General features: G+C 45.8%; 1 protein-coding gene across 1 annotated transcript in view; it reads left to right on the top strand.

Moving 5' to 3' along the window:
• Window positions 1-12115, top strand: part of CHCHD6 (coiled-coil-helix-coiled-coil-helix domain containing 6) — a 107357-nt gene extending 95242 nt beyond the window's left edge. The window contains exon 8 of the mRNA XM_031056330.1: window positions 11566-12115. Coding sequence (XP_030912190.1) covers window positions 11566-11589 — 24 coding nt within the window. The 3' untranslated portion in view covers window positions 11590-12115. The remainder of the gene's footprint in view (window positions 1-11565) is intronic.
• The last annotated feature ends 10560 nt before the right edge of the window (window positions 12116-22675 follow it).

Below are 22675 nucleotides of genomic sequence, written 5' to 3'. Positions count from 1 at the left end.
CAACTTAAATTTCAGGAGACAATAAATATTGAGTGTCCTGAATGCAAGTTCCAGTTCTAAGTCACAGTAATGACAACTACCTGACGCAATTTGAGTTCATCTGACACCTTCTTACATGTGGAGTTTTATTATTTTCAAAACAAAGAAACCATACTCCACAAAAACAAAAAAAGAAAAGAAAAAGACCATTTTTAAGGAACAACTCCTTGTCTTAAAAATCAAGTCTTTAATTCAGTGCTGGTTTTAACAATTCTTTAACACAAATGTCTTATAAAGTTCTTTGTGAACAGCTTTGTAAGACCCGCTTTCCCCATGCACACATGGAAACTGTTCTTGGTAAGTCAGAGACAGAGTAGCAGCCTGTAGCAAGATCCTCTCAGGATATGCCCAGGCTGCAGAATAATGATGGCAGATTAAGCCAGCCCTAACCTTGCTAGCCTGGAGTATAACCAGCGGGCTAACCCTGACAGTGCTGAGCCACAGGAATTTGTACCCACCTGTTCAGACAGGTTGTGCAGCTCTCTGCTACTCAGCAGGTTTCTGAGGCAGCATCTTACATATGTGACCTTGGTCTTTGGCATTAATGATGCAGCGAGTGAAACAATGAGAGGTAGTTTAAAGTAACAAAAGATGTTTTTGCTACATGGCTAGGGCCAGTGTGGTTTAATAACTGTATTTGTCCTTTCTAAAACATTCTCATCTGTTTAACTCTCTTGCTTTGCTTGTGCCAGGCAACATGGCATGGAAATTGCTGGGCCCTGGGTGCTGTTTCTAGTGTGGGACATTATGGGGATTCAGAAATTCAGACTGCTTCATGGATTCATTTACTTGGATTAATGAATCTGTCTCTGCCTCTGTTTCCCCAAGAGTAATGTGAAGTTACTTACGTCAGAGGGATTTATGAGCTTTTTTCTATATTGGCCATTTTGCAGAGAGTGAAATTCAGCTCAGAGGGCTCTGCAGAAGGACAAAGTATTTGAGTTTATTCTCTTATAATCCTGGTTACAGAAAATTGGCAAGTTCCTGTTTAAAGTCTCTTTAAACACAAAGTATAAGTACTCTGGCTTTTTTGTCCTCTTTGTTCCTGTTTTTTTCTCTCTCTCTCCTTCCTTTACATTTTTGTTTTTATTTAAAATGTTCCCTTAAGCTGCAAACTGTACAGGTTGTGACCTGAAGGCTCCTCTGTGCTGGCACAGATTTGCAGAAGGCTGCTGAGGGCTTGCTTTGTTTCCACTGGTTGCAAGTGTGAATTAAATGTGTGTTAGTGGTAAGGTCTTTGTGGGCAGAGTGTAAAGAGGTGTTGAGTGACAGTAGAAAAGAATGGTCTAGGAGGGGGACAGAGAGGATGTAGCTTAAACTAAATATGATGCTTGCTTTTTTCCAGCACCTTTAAAGGAGAAGCATGAATGTGCTCCCAGTCCACAACTCCCTTGTCTCTTCCTCCCCTGCCCCCCTCCCTTTTTTCTCTCCCACCCTCTGGAGCTGCTGTTTTAGGATGAGTTGGTTCCAAACAGACAATATTTTCCAAGCAGATAAACGGACACCTAAGCAGCTGCGCTGGTATCTATCATGAGCAGACATGCTGTACAGTGAGGAAAATTACAAGATGGGACTGGCATCATTTGTCATATTATAAAAAAATACAAAGCTCTCCCTCCACTTGAGCAGCATCCACAAGACAATTGAACAACACACTTAAAAACTGTCACTTTCTTTTCCAGTCTCTGAATACATTTTCAAATGCTAACGTTAAACATTCCACCTTCAAGTCCTCTGTAAAGAATGTGTTTTAGACAGATGGAAGCAGGTCTCTGTCTTGACACTGATGCAGGACTATAAATTTGCAGAGGAGGCGATAGGAGGTAATTATTTAGAAGGCTTTTGTGGCTTATTCCAGCATCTGGTATTCTACTGGGGTGTCCTCTGAAGAGGGATAGGGACAGGATGGAGCTAGAGAAATGCTGAGCTTGTTTTTCACTTGGTAAAGGTTTTTAGTCTTGAAAGAAAGATTTGTAATTTACACAGGAGGAGACACTGAAAAATCAAGGTGCATCTCCCGGAGTTCACCGTGTTCCCTTCATTTGCTCAGACCCATGGTTCAGTTGTAGGGCATTTTATCTCCTGGTCTCTTCGTTGCACTGGTTGAGCTGGGTGCCAGCTACTCAGAGCAGATCCCTGTTGCCCAGGGACTGACTGTGACAGTGCCATGCTCAGGGCAGCTGAGCTTGCAGCTTCCCACAGGTGCTGCCTGGGTGTGCCTGTGGTTGGGCATCTCCATCTAATCTCACAACCGAGATGTGTTACAGCCTCTCCACCCCATCCATGGGTCATGCCCGGCAGGAACACCCAGTGCTCTCCAATCCAGGCTTCACATTACCTGCCCAGCGCTTCCCACTCCTTGATCTTGTCAGAGGGGAGTGGCACAGTGAAATGTTTAGTGTTTCTTGACTTCTGAAACCTCTGTCCAAGAGGTGTGGCTCAGTGATTTGACTGTCTGGTTCAAGTCATTAACATTTCAAAAGGGCTGTTAATTCTGTTTGGTTGCCTGAACTTGGTAGAAGATTGTCTAATTGGGGCTTAGTGAGGGCCAGCCAACCAGACTTTTCTTCCTTGAGATCTAATCAGATCTTGCAGCTCCTGGGACCAGATATTTCAAGATACTTGGAAATTGGCAAGAATTAGACATATAATTAATTCTTTACAATCTGATACTCAAATACTGTAAATGCTCAGTCAGCAATAAGCTTCTGGTGCAGGAGACTTTAGTGCTGAGTCAAATGGGCTGATTCTGCTGAAATAATTTCAGTTTCTGGTTTGTACCTGGGTAGGGGAGGATAGTCTTCCAAAATAATTTTTTCCTGTGTTTAATTTTACCTGTAGGTGCCCCTAGTCTTTGGTAGGTGTTTCACAAAAACAGGTAGGAGTCAAATCTCCCATCTGTCTGCAAACAGACCTGAGAATTCCCAGTTTTCTCTTGACTATCATTGCTGATTTTTGCCTCTTCAGTCAGAAGAAAAGGAGAGCGACATCTACACCCATGTGGGTGAGATGAATACAGCTATCACACAAATAAAATTACTGGCTGCCGAGTAGCAACAGCTTAATGAAAATGTGAAGTGTTAAACAAATAAAGCCAGTCAAGCTCATAATACTTCTGTGTGGAATTTCACTGTATCACTGAACAAAAATAGAATTAGTCATAGAAAAAGGATATCTGGAGAAGTCTCTGCCTGCCTCTGTTCTTGGTGTATGAAGCCAGCCTAGACAGGATTGAGCCATACTTTAAATGCGGACATGATACCCTGACCCAGAGAGGAATTCTCTTTATCCAGACCAGAAGCCTGCTAAAACAAGACAGAAGGAAACAAGATAAAGCACCAGATTTCCTCTGAAGCATAAATGCAAATTGTGCAGAGGAATGGATCCCTTGAGAACTGAATTTTTGCATTTCTTTAGCATCTTCTCTTGGTGAATAATTATCATACCTCTGTGTGGTTGTTAAGTGGCATTACTCTTAGGTACAGAAAGGGAAACTGAGATGGGGATTTATTGCAGCTGCTGGAAGAAGTTGGGAGGTGGCTGACAGTAGAGCCTAGGACTGGCTTATGCACTCTAGGCAGTGCTCACCCTCCTGGAGTGCACAGAGAAACTTCAGGGTTTAGTAAAACTGGCAAGCCCCTGGTGAAATCCCCAGTCTGAGAATTTAACAACCACTGTTGAGGGCCCATCTCAGAGGCACAGACAGTGCCATATCTGAGATGAAGTGTTTTCAGCTGTTCTTTGCACTCTATCCAAGGACTGGACTTTCCTGTGCTTCCATGTTCATGAAAATTTCTGGAGTTAAAGACATGCTCATTAGAACTAGTGCAGGTTAGTAATACATCATGGGATGGGTTCTGGAAAGACAAAATGCAGTATGTAAATCTGGAATCAGCTTGTGAAGAAGCCCTGCAGCCAAGGAGCTGCTATATTTGCCTCCAAACAAAATCACATCCTCTTCCCCTGGCTTCTCCCATCTGTCTGTGTGGGGCTGTGAACAGTCAGTGAATGGGCTGGGATGTTCCCTAGGATTTGGGAGGACACCTGGGGCTGCTCCCTCTATCTCCTGTCTCTCTCTTCCTCCACCTTCTCCCTGATGGCATTTCTTCACAAATAAAGCACATCTCAGCTAGGCTTGGTCTCAGGTTGTGTGGAGTCACTGGTGTATTGAAAGTTTTGTGTCTGGGTCACGTGGAGCTTTAATACACTGGGAATTAGAAATGTTTTAGGAGTTTAAATTCTAAGCGCCTTTATTTTTCTGGGTGACCTTGTGAAACTTCCTTGCACCAGACCTGTATATTGCTGCCCTGCTGCCTTTATCTAATTTGTTTTCTTGTGTATGTTACTGACATCCAGTGAAGTGCAATTTGTTTGAGAAGTGGCACTTATAACAAGGATGCTGCTAGTAATCCCTGCATTGAATCCCTATATACACAATGTTCCAGGAATAATTAAAGTCACAAACTTCAATCTTGAGGGATGCACAGGGGAAACCTATCCTGAAATGAGGCTTGCCATATCTGACTTTTCTACTTCCAGTGCTTTTTAGCACTGTAGGATTTGCTATTTTTGTTCCAGGTCTGAAGTAGATTTAAGAGAAAGTCTGACATCCTGAATTTACACGTCCTAACAACAGTGTTCATCAGTCAGTCTTCTTACCATGTCCTTTCTCTACCCCTTCTCTCTATTAATTTTCCTCAATAGTCTGCAGGGATCATTTGCCAGCCTGATTCAAATTCCTGCACTTCCCTGGCATCTTGTTTTATAACATCTTGCATCATGTACTTTCCATTTCTGTAATCCATTTAATCCAGGATACTGAGATGGCTTTGCAGGTATTTATTGCATTTCTTTCTTCCTCATGTAAGGAGGTAACAGGTCATTTATACAACTTAATCCAAAGTCTCTTGGCTTCTGGGGTTATTTTTTCCTTTTATTTTCCCACTGATTATTCTGGAGGCCGGTAGCAAGAGCAGGAAAGACAGTATGGAGAAGTTGCCAATATTTGTGTCTATTGTTTCATTACATTGTGCCCAGAGCATGGCTTGGCAGTTCAGCAGTTAAACCCCCGCAGCCAATGTCCCCCAGCAAATAATGTTACTGTTGCTTGTCCTTAATTTTTGGAAGTGTTGGGCTTAGGGTTTGAAATAATGAAATACTGTTGCATCAGTAAGTGGTTTTCCATTCCTTTTGGCTCTGGAAGCGGATATTCACAGTTGGGTGAAGTTCATTTTAATCCTCACAAAACCAGAGCTGGATTTGTAAAAGTTGTCATTGTTCTGCTTTAGAAACACTCTGTGCCTTCTGGATCCCTTTATCCCTCCCAGGGGCTAATCTACAAGCTTGCAAAACACTTGGGGTGACTCTAGTTGCAGGATGGAGGGGCATCCAGTGTTATCTCCTTTGCCTCCTGCATTGCCTTCTACCACAGTCCAGAAAGGCACAGGTTTGGAGTGTGTTGTTTCTGATGTGTACAGATAGTGGGATGTAATTACCTTCCTCTGAGATACAGACATTACACTGGCTGTAAAGAGAGAGGGTCACAGTCCTAATGGGAAATGATTTTAAAGCAATCTTGACCAAGTCTAGTGGAGCCATTTCAGAGCACTTAAAACTCAGCCAGTCCTTCACGGCACTTGTGATATGTCCACTTCATGCAGCGAGAGGCATTGGGATTAACACTTGTTGAGGGATAAAGAAAATCCATGATAAACTGCAGCATTGGCTCTGGGCAAGCATTGTGTGCTGCCACGGGGGAAAGGCACAGACAGAGCCTGGCTTTGATTATTATTGTTCTTGATACTGATTTGGAAAAACGCAGGGCTCTCACAGAAGCAATAAGCCAGAAGTCATGAAATCTGCCACCTTGGGCTTCCTGTGCTACAAGAGCTGCTCCTCTGTCCCCAGGCTTGATTCCTGCACAGGCAAGAGGATTGTTCCCATTTCCCAAGCAGGTAGCTGGGCAGATAGAAACACAGTCCCCAGATCAGAGCCAGATCACTGGTGGGTGCACTGGGAAGTTTACCTGGGAAGTTCAGGCTTCAAAAATGTTCTGTTTTATAAGGCAAATTTGGTCAGAGGTTGTTTAATAGCAAATACTAGTTTGTGTTATGTTAGACAGGCTTCAGTGTGCTTTGGGGCGTGCTGGGGTTGTGCTCCTTAGCAAGGTGAGGAGAAAGATTTCAGCAGAGCTGATGGAAGGTGGCAGTCAGCAGTTGTAGGTCATATTGAGGGGCTCTGGCAGGTCTGTTGGGATCAGCCCAGGACTAAAAAGCAAACACCACTTCCATAGGCAATTTTCTGTATCTCAATCCTTTACAGAAGCGCAGTAGCTGAAGCTGTGCAGGTTAGCAAAGCTCTAAGCTGGTACCTGGGAGAGCAGGAATAGCTAGTAGTGAAAAGCTCTATGATTTTCATCCTTTGAGCTCCTCTGTAATGTTATTGGAAAACAAAAATTGTTTAAATAATGGAGCAGACCCGATGAAATTGTGCAGTGATGCAGAAGGGGTTGAGGAAGGGTTATTCCTTTCTTCCATTACTTTTCTCCTGCTGCCTTGCCTCCCAAACGTGGGTGGAATCTTCGTGTCAGGCGCTAGCGACATCAGCCTGGCCTGGTGGCTTTTCTTAATGGCAGGAATGAGATTAAATGCAATTAACATCGATTGAGCAAAAACTGCCCTGGGTTTGTATGTGGATTAATTAACAGTCATCCTTTCAGCAGCAACCCTTTGCAGAGCCGTGTTTGTTCCTCTGGCCCCACTCTTTTCTAGCACATGTCCAAAATCAAAAGCACTGAGCTTGTTCCCTACTGTGATGTCTGGGGTTACCAGCTCAGCAGGGAGATGCAGCTCCCCAACCAGGATGATTTTTTGTGCAGTCTGCTGACTGCGGAGCTGCTCAGTCAGTGGCAAAATATTTCCTGTTAAGCAAGGCTAATGACGGGAGCTCTCTGCAAGTTAGAACAATGATCAGAACAACTGTCTGGAGGAAATCAATGTTATAATGCATGAACAAACAGGTGAGTCTCAGAACAGCTGGAGATTAGTTGTGCTGCTGGTAAATAACTTTGCATTTGGGTGATGCAGAGCAGTGGGGAGGTGTTGAGGCACAGCAAAGCAAGCAGTGGCTCTTGTGAGCCAAAGGAGAGGGAGGAGGAAACCAGAAAGACTCTTTCTGTTCCTAGCACTGTGTTGGTGGGGTGTGTAGACCAGGAGACTTCCATGTGAAAGCACTTTCTGGGGTGTTCTGACAAAGCATCTGGTGAGTTTTCTGAAAAGCGTCTTTTCTGCTGTCAAGCCAACTTTGAAGACACCATCTGGGGAAATAGCCAAGAAGTCATTGGGTGAACTTGCCTGCTTTGCAAAACTATTAACACCAGTACAGAGAAGAGGGAAAACAAAACTCTCTTCATAGCTTTTTGAATTAATGTTTTTTGTTGCTGCCAGGCATGCTCCTGGCCCTCCTTATTCCAGTCCCAAGGACAGCAACTGTTGGACTCCTGAAGGATGAGAGAGACAGAGAGGCTTTTCTGTGCAATAACTATATGGCACAGAAGTGCTGTGATCCATTAGTTAGCCCAGCTGCTCCACAAAATAGCCAATACTCTGAGTGTAAGAGAACAAATTGCACATAACCAAAAAATACCTACAGCATACATCAAACCAAAGTGACTCAAATGTCCCTTGCAGTGCTTTGGGGTGCTAATAGCCCTGCAACAAATGCCTCATCCAGTGTAAAGGCCTTGAACACCCATCTTAGGGCAGGTCAGGATTTTTTGTATTTTGTTTGTGCCTCTTTCCACACTAACTGAGATGAAAAAGTTGTGTGGTCACGTTGCTGAAGTCTGCTGTGTGCCAACAGGTATTGTGATGTTGAGAGCTAGCTGCACGCAGCAGGCAACTAGGAACTATGGAGATTAATTTCTACTTTGTCACTGACACTCCAAATGTACCAAGTCATTTATCATGGGGATCTGCTTTCTGATTTCTTCATAGCTGCCCAGTGCCCATATGTGTGAGTGCTGTGGTGCAACTGCTTAAAGGGATGTTAAAACAAAGGCAGGGCACGTGGTGGAGGGAACTTGCAGAGTTTACCCTGTGAGACTAACGCTGGTTAAATAAATATGCCTTAACACAGCTGAGGCTTGGCAAACAGTGTCTCTGGCAAACACTGAAGGAGGAAGTTCTTCAGGGTCTGACTTTTCAAGGAGGGAGATTCCTCTGCTGGCTGAGAGCCTCCAGCAAGGCCAAGAGCCGAGGCACAGAGCTGGCCAGCAACTGGGAGAGGTGGAGAGGATGCTGCAGATCCACCAGGCAGCCCCGAGCTTCTGCACTGGGATGCAGACTGAGGAAGAAAGAACAGGACAGAGGAACAGGTGCACTAGAAAATCTTGGTGAAGCTTGCTCGCCCTAGTGCTGGGTACCAGGGCCTCAGCTCTGTTAGACAACAAGGACTGTGTTGGGCGTTGACTGGACTCCCTTCTCAGCAGGGGTGAGATTTGTGGAGCAGATCTACTTGCAGAGCTCAGCCCTTTCTCCTCACTCAACTGGAACCAGAACTGGAAAGCTACTGGCTTTCCCACAAGGGCTGCAAAGTGGCAGGCTGTGTCAGCTAGGCAGCCCATTTTGACTGCAGTTAGCTCCTGAGCAGGGTGCCACAGTGGTGGAAGAACATGAGTTAGTGGCTCAAAGGTCCCATTTGCTGTGAGAGGCATGGGAGAAAACAAGTGCTGCATGCCCTCCAGCTGGACTTGCTGTCAGGAGTGAACAGATTGCCATCCCTGTTTGTGCTGATGAGGAATTTGCCTTTGTATGGACACTATTTTCACATGTAGAGGTGCTGGGCTGGAACTCATCAAGACTGGAACTTGGTCTCTACCTGGATTGCCTTGGCAGTGGCATTAAAAATAACCTGCCCTCCCTGTGCAAGAAGGGCACTGTTCCCTCTCATCAGACTGAGGGTGTGATGCACTCTCCAGGGCTGTTCATCTCTGACTTCTTGTTCTGCTAAGACTGCAGCAGAGACCAGCTAATGCCAGCTGTGGGGCAGTCATTTTTTGAGGAGGCACCAAAACTTTTCAGTCTGAGCCTCAACTCCATTAATTGGGAATATCCTGTCTGGTGAGAACAGTGACTGCAAACTGCCTGGGCTTGTTTATTCACCTTGTCTGGTCCATATGCAATTATAAGGGCATGGAGAAGAGGTAAAGCTTCTCCTTCCCTTTTTTGGCTCTTTCTGCTTGAGGTAAGTGCTGTAGCAAGCTGGTAGCATCTTGCAGAGAAGATTCCAGGTTGGAAGAAAATGAAAGGGTGCCAAGTCTGCACTGGCATGGCTGCAAAGCTAGGTGGGCAAAGAGTGGGTTTAGTCTCAGAGTTAGGATGTCCCTCAGCCCATCAGTTCTGGGTCCAGGTTCACTGTGCAAAGGATTTTGAGGAGATTTAGTCATCCAGAGTGAGATGGAACCTGCTGTTTTTGGACAAGGAATGTTTGTGAGCCTCCATCTCAATGCATACCTGGTATGTGGGTAGGTTAGGGTGGAAGGAATTCATTGGGGTTAAGAACTGTCTGTTTTCATTTTCTCCTGAAATAAGTTAAAATATCATAGAATCATATAATGGTTTAGTCTGGAAGGGACCTTAAAGATCATCTATTTCCAGCCCCCCTGCCATGGGTAGAAACACCTGCAACTAGTTGAGGCTGAAATATGTAGTTATGATTTTGAACACGAAATTGTGTAACTCTTATATTCTTCAAAAAGTGTTTAAAAAGAGAGGTTTTACTGTCTTCCAGAAGGGTTAACCACAGAGTAGGCACAGAAGTGATTTTGGTTTGTTTTCTTTTTTTCACAAAATGTAGCATTCCTGGACACTTTACTGAAGTGTTACAATGTGAATACAGCAAATTACTTCATTGCAAAATTGATCGTGAGTTGTTACTGCTTCATTCATTGCAATTTCAGTGAGTGCTATTGGAGTTTTTAAAATATATTGCTCTGTGCATAACTTTTAAGTCAGTAATGATGGTAATGATGAGAAAAATTACCTGGGAAATTAGAGTCAGTGGAGTATTATTGATGGTTCATTTGTCAGATTTCTGCATAACCTTTGTCTAAATAATTTGGTGTACAATTTTCTCTTTATTCTTGAGTTCTTTGAAGCTTTTCCACTTCATTGTTGTCAGAGATGGGGCTGTCTTTGGAGATTCAAGGCCAGCATTTTCAGTCTGCATTGGCCATGTGTCAGCCAATATCAGCCTGCTGTGCAGAAGCAGCCCAAATGACATTCTCACCTTCTGACAGACAGTGCCAAGCGTGCTAGCATCATTATTTTGTGATGTTTTCCATTCTGATTCACACTGAAGAAAGCTCAGCTCCTCTCCTCAGAAAGGCAAGTATCTGGAGAGTAGAACTGAGCTCAAATACAGCCCTAATAAAAATGGGCAATGAGACTGTATGCAGTGAGGTGTTCATTTATCTTTCTCTAGTTGGCTTTAGCTGAGTCCTCTTAACATGGGTCAGCACTGTCTGCTCTCCCAAAGAAAGGGACCTGCACGTATCCAGAGCATGAGAAAGAAGTAGCCTGTGGGTGGGCTTACCCTCTGTGATCCTGCTGTTCCTGCAGCACTGACACAACCCTGCCATTGCTGCTGCAGGAGAGCTGATTGCCCACGTTGGGATCCAGCACTGATTTCTCAGATCCTCAGAGGGAGAGGTGTTCCAGCTGGTGTCATGTGAGTTCTCATCCACTGCTGATGGCATTGTTGATTCTTTGACCTGATTGATGTGATAAGATAAAAATAGGAAGAGACCACAGCAGACTGAAATCTCCATCCTAAAAACTTCCTAATTGGAAGCTTTCTGTCTTATAATAACCCTCAGAAGTTCACAGCTCATATGCAGATGCCTGCAGGATCTGAGGAGGTACCACTTTGTAGGTTTCTGTGGGGACAAGGCAGATGTGATTTTGCTTTGAATTTTGGGAAGGCTTGGGTCTTAATAGGATAAAGGCTGTCAGATATGTCATGAGTTAGGGTGGTCTCTGAGTCCCCATCTTTCTTCTTCTCATTTCTCTGGTGGTCTTATATTGATCCTGTTCCAGAATGAGTGCATGGGGAGCGTGTGTGTGTGTGTGTGTTTGATGGCAGCTAATCAAAGTGCTCCTATGTCCCCCTGTGCTGAGGCAGGACTTAGTGTGGGGTTGCAATTGCTCACTGCTCCAAGGCTTACCTGGAGCCACAGCTGTTCTCTCCCACTGTAGGCCAGTGTATTTACAATCCTGATTGTTGCAACTGACCATGTGCTCTTGATCACAGAATCAACCTTATGTTTGGTATCATGAGCTGCTTTCTTGCTTCCACACTCCTCTCCCCTTGAGTATCTTGTGTTTTACAGTAGGTGAAACCTGAAGATTTTTCTGAGGGATTTTCACCCTGCCAGTGCTACTCTTTCATTTCTGATGTTAACATTCCCATGTCAGCAACTGCATAACTAGCTTAATGCCTTTTCCTTTTGTCTCCTTTTTTCTCCAGGAGCTGTTAGTTAATTCTGGATAAACATCATCTGCCAAAGAGCAGAGGACAGGGACCATGGACACCCTTGGAAGCTCTGGCATCCTTCTGGACAGACACTGACCAAAACCAGTGCCTTCTGCCCTCCATCACCAAGACAATACAACATGATTCCTCTTCTAACTGCCTGCATGTATCAGTCGCAGTGGACGTTCCTGGGGTTGGGAGAAGGGGGTCCCAGGAGCAGGGGATGCTGTAGTTTCTTTTCATTGTTTTGCAATGTAAAGAATTGTGTTGACCCCAGGTGCTTCCAGCATAGCTTGTAGCTTAGGGTCATGCTCCAACACAAGCCTGGTTCACCCAGTTCTAACTTTGGTTTCACCAACCTACATCTGAATTTCAGGAGCTGTTGCCTCTCTTTGTTTGCTCTGGAGAAAGGGGTCCCAAGTATTTGGAAGTAACCCTGAGTAGCTTGTTAGGATTAACTGTTCCTAGCATGCTCCCATTGGTTACACCAGCAGGCACCTCCCTTCCAAGGTTCCCTCCTAAACAATAAAGTGTTTAACAGTCACTGTGTGCTGTGAGATATTTCAGTCCCATGAGTTTGTAAACTGCTGTTTTCTGCCTATTGCCAATGCCAACAAAAACTCCAAATGAGTGTGAGGAGTAGCAGTATTTCAAGTCACAGTTTATAAATCACAAAACTTGTTCATTTTGGTCCCAGGATGACTGCCTTATTTGAAAGTACTTGGTTACAAAGTCCTGGCTGAAGGGAACTGGTGGTGTGGAATCATACTGGAAAAACCTTTGCCTGCTGGCTGCAGAGCCCAAATTTTCTTTCTTTTCACACGCTCTTGTGTGCAGTTCCTGCTGTGTCTGCCATAAACCACTGTCCCTTTCATCCTTGTGCTCTGTGTTGAGCCCTCTCCTTGCTGTGTGAGGAATGGAGGAAGCTGGGTGCATCTGGAATCTTATTCTCCTAGAGCTAGGTGTGGCAGAATTGCAAAAGGCCTGTCAGCAAACCAGGGGGGCAGGTCTGGTTTGGTAACCTGATTCCTTTTCTCTGGGTACAGCTTCTCTGTCTGGCAGCATTAGCTTCCTCTGTCCTCTCTGACTGTATCTGACAGTTTTTGAAGAATGTGAACATGGATTTTTGGAGGTCGTGTCAGAGTTTAATGCAGTGTTTATGAAAATGGATGAGGGGGGCTGAGAATTGTTTTCTGTGTTATATTCTGCTTCGTCTCTTTTTTCTTTAGACAGCAACTTAGTGCTTTACATCTCCATTAAAGGAACAAAATGCCTTTCCTTCTTATTGAGAGCTGATGCCACAACACTTTTCATCCTTAGAAGTGATGTTTGCTTACGCATGGCTTATCTCTGTTAGTCTCAGATCTTGCAAAAATTCCAGCTCTGCATCTTTGTGTAGGTCAAACTTGCTGTCCTAAGGGAGGAAGAGCAAGTTTTCCAAAGCAAAGTAGGACAATTAGTGCCCTCAGATCTGTTGGAGCAGGACTGGGTGGGCTTTTGCTGCTGCTGCTATGCCAGCTTTTGGACCTGCTTGGGATAGCCACAGAACTTCTGACTCTGCAGAGATTTAGAGCACCAAGGTCTGTCCCTGACTAGGTTTGAAATTATTGTTGGTCTGAAGAGAAAAGTATCTATTTTGTCTCTTCCTCATTTTCCTCTTGCCCCTATCCAGCATTGCCTTGCATGAGTAATTTGCATGTTATTATTTCAGTTGCCCTAAATTGGGGGGGACTGTGATGCCAGGGCTGATTATTTGGCGGCGCTGGGCAATTTTCTCTGTTAGGCAACTGTAATACATTTTCATGTTCTTTTATAATGAGCTTTATTTACCAAATTGGCAATTCCTCTGTTGAGAAATAACTGATTACAGCATTCAGGGAGTTGCTGTCATCTCAAGATACACAGGTGTCTGTGGAACATAAACAGATGTGATCATTCAGACAGTGAACTCGATGGGCGTGGGGGGGGAATCAGCCATAAAATCATAAATGGAACAGCTACAGCTAATAGTGGCCAGGTGCACTGCTGCTGTGTGCAGCCCAACAAGGACAAAGTGGCACTCAAAGGCCATCCACTACCTCCAGATGAGGGACTGCTTGATTGTTAGCTGAAAATACCCCTCCTACCTGTCACTGCACTTCAATACTGGCTTGCCTAACTCTGTCTCCAAAAGTTTCTGAGGACAGACATTCATTTGTGGCACAGCCTTGAAGTGAAAAACTCCTCTGTCCTGCTGTGTTGGGTTTGATTTTAGCTTGCTCTGTGCTAAATGTCTGCAAACTTCTTGGTGATCATGTCCGTGGGGACTGTGGCCCCATCTGCCTTTCAGGCAGTCCTTTTCCTTTGGTGTTTCCTAGTGCCCAGAGGCAATTTTGTTGCTGCTGTTGCCCTAATCACCAGCTCAGACACCTGAGCCTGGGGGAAAATACAATCACCAGGGATGTCAATAGGAAACTGCTGAGGATGAAGTTCAGTTGCAGAGTCTCAGCTTCTATCCAAGTAAAAAATATGCAGGTAACAGGGCTTCTTGAATGAATGTTTTCTCTTCCCCCTCATCTTTGCTGCTCCTGTAGTACCAAGGCCCTTGAAAAGAAGGAAGAAGCCCTGCACCTTCTCCTAGGCTCCCTCTCCTTGTTTCTCCTTGACTCCTTGTGGGATATTCAGAGCAATTTTTTTCCTGTGCAAGATGGTGACAGCAGGTGTCAGTTATGCTCCAGAGTGGCAGAGATCATTATTCCTGGAGCCTGGTGTCCAGTGTTGAATGGATGTCCTTTCCACAGCACTACCACCGCAGCTGGCACTAATGGACAACTAGGACAGCAGGATAAACAAGGGCTGAATCCATTGTGGAAGCTGAATTAGAGGCGGTTTCCTCCAAAGGCAACTTCGAGGTGGGGTAGAGGCAGCCAACATACTGCTGTCTGTGCTGCATGTGCTGGATAAAAAGCAGCTCTTTTGTGGCCAGGAATACCTGTTTCACCAACTAAAACCAAACCTTCTGTGGCCAGGTGCAGCACAGTGCTCCCTTCAGCTGAGCAGTGCATGTCCATTTTGCTTGCCTGCTTATTGCAGCTCTCTGCAAGCTGGGTAATTTTGTGTACAAATGCATCCGGTGATTTGGATGCAATGCGCACAATTGGGGTAATTTCATGTGAAAATACAGCTTGCAGAGTGCCTGCTTTAAGAGTATGAATTGTTTTAAAACTTGCCAGATGAATGGAAAGAACAACCTTTTTATTCATGCATAATTTCTTAGCATTGCAGGAAGGGAAAAGAACAAAACCAGAGAAGTTAGAGAAGATACAGGAAATAACAGAACTGATAAAAAATTTCCAGTGGGCCACAGTAGCTCTGTAAATGAAACATTCAACAAGCAGCACTTTGAGATTCCAGTGTGCAAGAACATCACTGGCACTCCAAGCACCAAATTTGTGATCTTGCATAAAAACTCAACCCGTTGCCTCCTGCTGTTAATATTTCACACTTGGCTTTGCAAGATGCTTTATCTAATATCCTCTCTGCATTTAGGCAGCTACCTTCTCTGCCTTGTCCATAACAGGGGAGGCGGGAGGAGGAAGGCAATTGCCAAGTCTGTCTGTAATCTATGTAGGAGGGTTTTGTGTAGCTGTAGGGGGAGAAGAGTAAGTCTCATTTCCTATTTTATAGTCTGCTGAGTCCTGTGATCTCATGCTGTGTGCTCCTTTTCCAAGCAGAATTTTTCAATTTGTCTTTCAAGTTCTTGTTATTTTTTATTTCCAAACTGGTTAAAAGTGTTTGTCTGTAACTTGTTGATAAATTGTTTGTGTCTGACTCCCTCAGGTGCTTCATTGCCAGTCTTGTATGTGTCTCCAGAGCACCTTTTTCTTCTCTTGTCTTGTCCCCCCTCAGTGGGCTGTTATTATCCCTTTTTTGGAACCCATGGGAGCCTGAAGGGCTGTTCAGTGTCCTGTGACATGTAACCCCGCACCTGCTCCCATTCATATGGGTTTTATCCTTGTCCAAACTGGATGTGATATTCCTGAACTGACTCACCTGCCTAGCCAGCCCTATCACTCTGCTCTTGGCGTGTGTTGGATTCTTCTCACTTTCCCTGTTCTTGATTCCTTGGGGGAGTGAAGGTTGGTGTGGACTGGAGTGATTGGGCTGTATCACCTTTGAGCTGAGGCTGTTCAGGCCAGTCGTGCTGCCCCTCCATCTCCCACTCTATTGTGTAATTGTGCTGGCAGAATGGTGGTTTTGCAGCCTGGGGCAAAGCCAGAGGAAGCAAATGGAGCAGCCACTGGTCTCAGGAGAGCTCCCAATCAAAAGTGTGTCTTGGGTTTAATGACACGTGTGCTCTTTCAGACTTTTTATAGAGGTCAGAGCATGGCAGGGAACTTTCCTCTGTCATCTTCCTAGGGAGAGCAGCACACAAACTTTTCTTTCCAAGTTGAAATCAATTGTTCCCTCAGGGCTATGTAACAAACTGCTCCTGTAGCTGATTTCCCCTTGTGAATGGCCTAAATTAGATGCTCTCCCTGGTTGCCCTCATTGGAATAGCTTGTGCTTTATCCAGCCATTTCGTTTGTGCCATTTGCTATGAGATGTTGATAGCACTTGTCTGGTTCCTGCTGCCCGGTGTTGTTCTGTATGGGAGCTATTGCATGGCAGGCCTGCTGTCCCAGGGAGTGGAGGAGAAGAGGCAGCAGGGACTTGGAATCTCATTTTGATTCCTACTTTGCATCTTCCTTTGTTTTAAGGAAGTCTGTTTAAAAATAATTTCTGGTATCTTTGGAGCAGGTTTGCTAATTGACATGAATTGAAACAAAGCCCTTGGGCTTACTTGGATCTTTTTGAGGAGTTACAATCTATTCACCTCCTTATGGATCCCTGAAAGCTTAGATTCAAAATCCTTTTTGAATGCTGAGTTGATATTGGGGTGACAGCTGCAGGGTAAATTGTCTTCATTTCCATCTAGTGCTAACATTTTTGGCAAACTGGTGCATGCAGTTCAGTCCTGTAGACTTCCTACTGCCTGCTCTACAGAATTAAAAAAACAAGTTACCTTCAGTGTTTAAGACCAGAAAACAATTTGGAGTCACCCAAAAACTCCAGCTGTGCCTTCTGCATGTGCATCCATACATGAGCAGCTCTGCTGGAGTCTCTGGGTGGGCATCTCCTCCTTGCCAGTGGGGCAGAGTTTTTGTGGTATTTAGTCCTTCAACAGTCTGAGTTAATCTCTCTAATGGCCACCAGTGGAGGACATGAGTGCCACTCCCTCAGGAGGAATGAAAAGGATGTTATTTTTTCCCTTCCGTGACCTCTTGAACATCCCACCGTACCCATTTTCTTGGTGGTGGAGTCCACCATCATAGTGAGTTTGATTTTTATTTTCTGTGAGTGGGGAGTGCCACTGTAAGTCAGGATTAGCTAAACATAACATTAAAAATAAAGCACGGCTATTAATTTAATGGCTTCCTCGTTACAACCATCATAAAACAAGTAAACAGGAACTCTGCCAGTGCTGCCTGCAGTCCTCCTCCAAGTGGCTGAACCAAGGGAGAGATTTGAACTCTTGCCATTTGATAAAGCCATGTGTGAACATGGCTTTTTAAAAATTAAATCTTTACTTTTCCTGTAGTAGCATTTGAACTGCTGAGGAAGCCTGGCCAGTGACTGCAGTGGAGCTTTGCAGCTCTTAATGAGACAGAGGGGAAATGGCAGTTCAGGACTTAGCTTAAATCATACCAGCCAAAATAAAAGATTACAAAAGGCTGGGAAATTGTTCTTTGTGGACTGTCTCACTGAAGCAGCCTTTGTAGTCCCTTTAATCCTTACTTATTTTTCTTTTGCAAAGGAAAATAAGTAAATTCTGTGTTGGGACTTTTCCCCCTCTACTCTTTATCTTCCAGAGTGCTCTTGGCAGCTATTGGCAACTTGCTTGGATTGGAATTTACTGGATTAAATGGATCACACTGGGGATCTGTGGTGGCCACATAGACTGGGTGCCTGCTCCCAAGTCCTGTTCTGTCACTGCATCTCAGTGGCAAGTGTACAGTGACAAAGCACACAGGGGTGTCCAAACAGAGTGTAAGCTGAAAGCAGTGGAATTATTTGTGTGCTGGGCTTCTTCCAGACTTAAATCAGGTGCTTGTGCAGTGCTGTGGGGTCTTTAAGTTAAAGAGGTTAGTTACAAAAAGAGAAAATACTCATCCATTTGTTTGAACACTCCATTCTAGTTATTCTTATACAGTGCCTTCTGGTATCCTGAAGTTTACATTCCCAAACTGGAGGGTGGATTACAAAACAGTAATGTATTTAATATTCAGCTGTGAAACCTCAGTGCCAGCTGTTGGTTCCACCCAGCCAGTCATTGGCCACACGTGCCCATGCTAGGAAAAAGGAACTTTGCTGTCTGAAGGAAAGGGCTGCCATTCAGTCTGTGACCAAACAGATAAAGAGGAGGGTTCATGCTTCAGAGTCTAAAGCTGATTATCTCTGTGAAAGTACCCTCAGCCAGCAGGGTCTGGCTCCTCAGCTTCTCAGAAAACAAAGCAGATGTGCTCTTCAGAGGCTGCAGGTGGTCCTGTATTGCTCACTGCTGATCCAAAGCTCAAGGAGCTTTATTTGAGGCTACTATGAGGCAATGAATGTGATTAGGTCTCAGTAGGTTATAGGAATCCAATGTTGAGGTGACAGTATCCAAGTGTAGCAGCAGGAGAAAGAGACACATTTGCTTCTTTGTGACTGATGGGCTGATGTTTCAAAGTCTGGTTCTTGTGCTGGGTAAAAAAACTTCGTTCAACACTGCAAGGAACTGCACAGAAAAATGAGACCCACGTGCACACCATAAATTTAAGGTGATCTATATAATTATTCTGGCTGTGAACTTGGTCACTGCCAACCAGTGTTTACCTCATGAGATTGGAGGTGTTTACCTTGTGGGATTGGAGGTCCAAACTCAGCTCTCTGGAAAAACCAAGCACACCCATTACAGGGAAGATTTATTTATTGTACTCAGGTGAATTGTGCTCCAGATCTCTTTGCAGCCACCCCTGAGGCTGGGAGCCCTAACACTGCTACAGACCTTGCAGCACTCCTGAGCATGCAGATGACAACAGAGTCACAGCTGTTCTCAGGAGGGCAGAATTCTGCCATTCTCAACTTGAAAGAAAATTGGATTTTAATGAGGAGTACAAGGTGAAAACTTCTGAAACTTGGAAGCCTTTCACCAGCCTTTGAGAATGTGGACCATGGAGCAAAAAGCATCAAATGTGACTCAGCCCTGCTCCTGCCCACGGAGCTACCCTAGGGAGAGCTCCTGGCTCTCTGTGCTCTCCTTGCTCCATCTGCTCCACAGGAATTGGATCCCTTCCATGCAGCCTTACATTTTAGGGTTAAGTAATTTATAAGCCAGTCTGCAATATTTCTTCTTGTTACTGTATATCCCTACATATTCTCCCAAAAGTCCTTTTCAGGTTTTTAAAGTTATATCAAATCTCTACCTGCTGACTGCAGGAGAAGCACCTTCCCTCTCCTGGTGTCTGCATGTCCAAGGAGGCTGTGCCTGGCCCAGGGTTTTCCCTCCTGTGTTGAGCCCTGGGGATTGAGTCGTTTATGGGAGTGAAGAGGAAGTGTTCAGGGAAAAGGAGTGGTTGAAAATGTGTTTTAACTCTTAATGTGGGAACTTAACTAATGGCCTTGGTTCAGGTTTTCTATGGATTCTCCAAGCCCTGAAAATTTGGGTGAGTGAGTGGGTGAGTATGGCAGGTGAGTCTCAGAGCTGTACAATAAATTAATGGACTTTTCCATGGACCTGTGTACAGTGTATCAAGTAGTGTAATGGTGCCCTTAGTCCAAACTTCCTAATGCAAAGTCATCAGTGATTTTTGTAGCCCCTTACTGTTAACAGAGATACTCCCTACCCCAGGAGTGAGACAGGGACATGGAGAAGCCTTAGGTACTTTCTGCCTTCCCTGAAGCACTTTGCAGGGCACTGACTGTGGGCACAGCTGTGCAATCTGAAAAGCAAACTGATCCTGCTGACTCTGCCTCATTTTACTTCCCCTGACAAGTAATTGAGTGGTTGCACTTTATTAATGCTAATGACTTTCTAGTTTGAGCTGTTAGTGTACAGTTTGATATTTATATTTATTTATTTGTAACATCCAGACTTTGTACTGTCTGGATTAATCCTCGAGCCAATCTGATGCTGAGCCATTATTGTGACAATTGAGTCACAATACAATTTGACATTCATGCTGTACCTGGTGTAGCTAATTTATGAAACTCAATTTATAAATTACATAAATAGGTTACATAATTTACCACATACCTTGTACACTTCACAGTAATATTCCCAGCTTGCAATTTAAACAATTTTTATACTGAGAATAGTTTGCACTGAAGACTCTTGAATAATTTTGCAATCTATTCCTGGACAGATAAGGAGTTGTGTTTGTTAAATAAACACTTGCTGGTGTTGATTTTAACTTGCTAATCACCCTGTCCTCCTTCCCAGATAATCTGTGGCCTGTCCTGGGTGATGCTGTGCTGGCAAGGCCAGACCTCTGCAGGGGTCCATGTCTTCAGCTTCTGCCTTTCAGGAGCTGCTTGCCTGGGAGCGATGAATTTTTCCCTCTGTCATCCACCTGAAACTTCAGTGCAGCTGGTGCTTGCTGGAGAACCAGCCCAGCTGCCTGCAGCCTCCCCCAGGAGTGCAGAACCCTGGCTTGTCCATCGCCCACCCAAGCACCTGTCTGATGGTGGTGGAGTGACCCTGGTGAGGTGGGGCTGGGGGTGAGGAGGGGGCTTTGCACTGCTCTGGGAGAACTTGTGGTGCAGGGGTAGAGGACACCTCCATGGGCAGTGGCACAAAGATGTTACATGTGACAATCCTTGGAAGTTTCTGCCTCACCCAGCTGGTGTTAGAGCGAGACAGGTCCTGCTCCTGACCCTGTGGCACCAAGGCATCAAAAGGAAGCAGTGGAAAGCATCGTGTAACCTGTTCATGATAGTGCCCCCCTGGCCCCAAAGCTCTGTGCTTTCCTCCTGGAGCAGCCCCAGCATGGGGACCCAGAGGAGGAGGATGGTGGTGTCCTTCACCCCTTGTTGGAGAGGCCTGTGGCCCATTTCCATGGCTCCTGGCCCCCGGGGTTGTGTGAGTGGCCATGAGTGTTATTGTGCTGCTGGCAGGTGTAAGCCTGGGTGTCTGGCAGCGTCCAGAGGCAAGGCTGCTCCTACAGCTGGGTGCAGTGTTGACCTGCTGGTAATGTTTGCAGAGGTCCTGCTCTCCAAATCTGTCACTTCCGATCTTTTGGAGTCCAGGCTGTGGTCAAACAGTTCCCACGTGGCCAGCAATAGAGAAGAGAGGCACTGGAGCGAGGACCTGGAGGCAGGTGCTCATGCAAACATCAGCATCACTTTTCCTTTCCTTGTCCTGTCACTTTTCATCCTGCTGCCCCTGCCTGGATCCCCCACTTTCCCCAGGAGGGGCCAGTGGTGACAAAGACCATTAATTTCGCAACAGCTGCTTCTAAACCCCATCAGACCCCCCAGCTGTCACCCTGTGACTGATACCTCTGAGCACCACAGATATCAAACCTGCAAACAAAATATTTAGGAGTGTGGGGATGGAGGTTGTCTCACAGCCCCGGCAGCCACCATGGCCACCAGCAGTGATGCTCAGCCCTCTCCCCTTCCCCATGGCCCTGCTGGGAGGAGATGACCCCTCCCTGAGCTGCCTGGCATCTGGGGGACCACGGCTCTCCCCAGCTCTGCCTTTGCTCCTCCCAGTCGATGTCCCAGTCAGAGCCAACAAATGAGCTATTATGTGCACACAATCCCAGGATGTGCACGAGCCAGACCCATGCACCCCAAACCCATGTGGGCAGACCCTGACCTGGCTGGCTCCTGTAATTATCTCCTGCAAGGCAAAACAATTAGGAGTTTCTGCTCTCCTCTCCCTCCCTTCCCCCTTCCTCTTCATTGTTCTTGGCAAAAAAAGGTTAATTAAACTCGGAAAATATCCCTTTTCTCCCCCCTCCTAAGCATGAGACTTAATTTTCTCTTTATATTTGTATTTAATTAATTCCTGCAAAGGCTCTGACTATATTTTTTTGGTATTATTTCTTTCTTTGTCTCTCTCATTGTTAATCCTTGCATATTCAGTTTTTCTCCTCCCTTTTCCCCTAGATTTGAAATTCTATTACCATTTCAGAAGGCAGGCGTTTGAAGAGAAAATTGAATACCCGTCCAGTCTTGATAAGAAGGGACATTTGGTACTAACGGTAATTTGTGAAGCAGATTTCCTCACACCCCGTGCTTGGTCCCCACCTTTCTCCCCGTGCTTGCTGTGGATGATGTGCGTGTGCCACCGGGGCGTGGGGATGTCACAGCGGTTTGCAGCCTTTATATCCCTGGATTTCTGCGTCAGAATGCCCTGGCGGCCGCGAGTGGGATGGGTGACACGGTGACAGGCTGTGTGACACCTCCCGTGCGCCCTCATACCCCTCAGGAGCCCACCCTGCGCCCCCACTTTGCTCTTTTTGCTCAGGGGTGATGCCCCATCGTATTGTCCCCGTGGTTTCAGGGGAACTTGTGCTGTTTTCAGGGGATCTCCTGTTCCCAGCTCCAGGAGTATCCTGGTGCCAGCAGGAGTGGGAGCAGCTGCCCTGAGCCCCCCTGTGCTGAGTACGAAGGGTCATCCTCGGGCTGTGGCTGTAGGAATGCTCTGGCCTGGGTAACGCTTCCACACCGGGGTGTCGGGGCTTTGGACCCGCGGTCCTGCAGCTCCTCCGTCCCAAACACGGCCCTGGGCACAACCGTGCCCCTTGTGCCCTTCCCCACCTTGTGGGGTTCATGGTGCTGAGCTTCGGGCACCTGCTGACGCTGGGAAAACAGGTCTGGGGATTTATGGTGACCTATTCCCCCTGCTCCGGGCTCGCTGTCACCTCCTGTCGCCTTCCTCGCGCGGGGCATCCCGCTCGGTGCCTGGTTCCGTGCCTCGCTCCGTGCCTCCCCCCGTGCCTGGTTCCGTGCCTCGCTCGGTGCCTCGCTCGGTGCCTGGTTCCGTGCCTCGCTCGGTGCCCGGTTCCATGCCTCGCTCGGTGCCTGGTTCCGTGCC

This window comes from Geospiza fortis, unplaced genomic scaffold (genome assembly GCF_000277835.1).
Source record: "Geospiza fortis unplaced genomic scaffold, GeoFor_1.0 scaffold70, whole genome shotgun sequence".
NCBI lineage: Eukaryota > Metazoa > Chordata > Aves > Passeriformes > Thraupidae > Geospiza > Geospiza fortis.
Note: the sequence above shows the minus strand (reverse complement) of the source record. Positions and strands in the feature narration are given on the sequence as shown.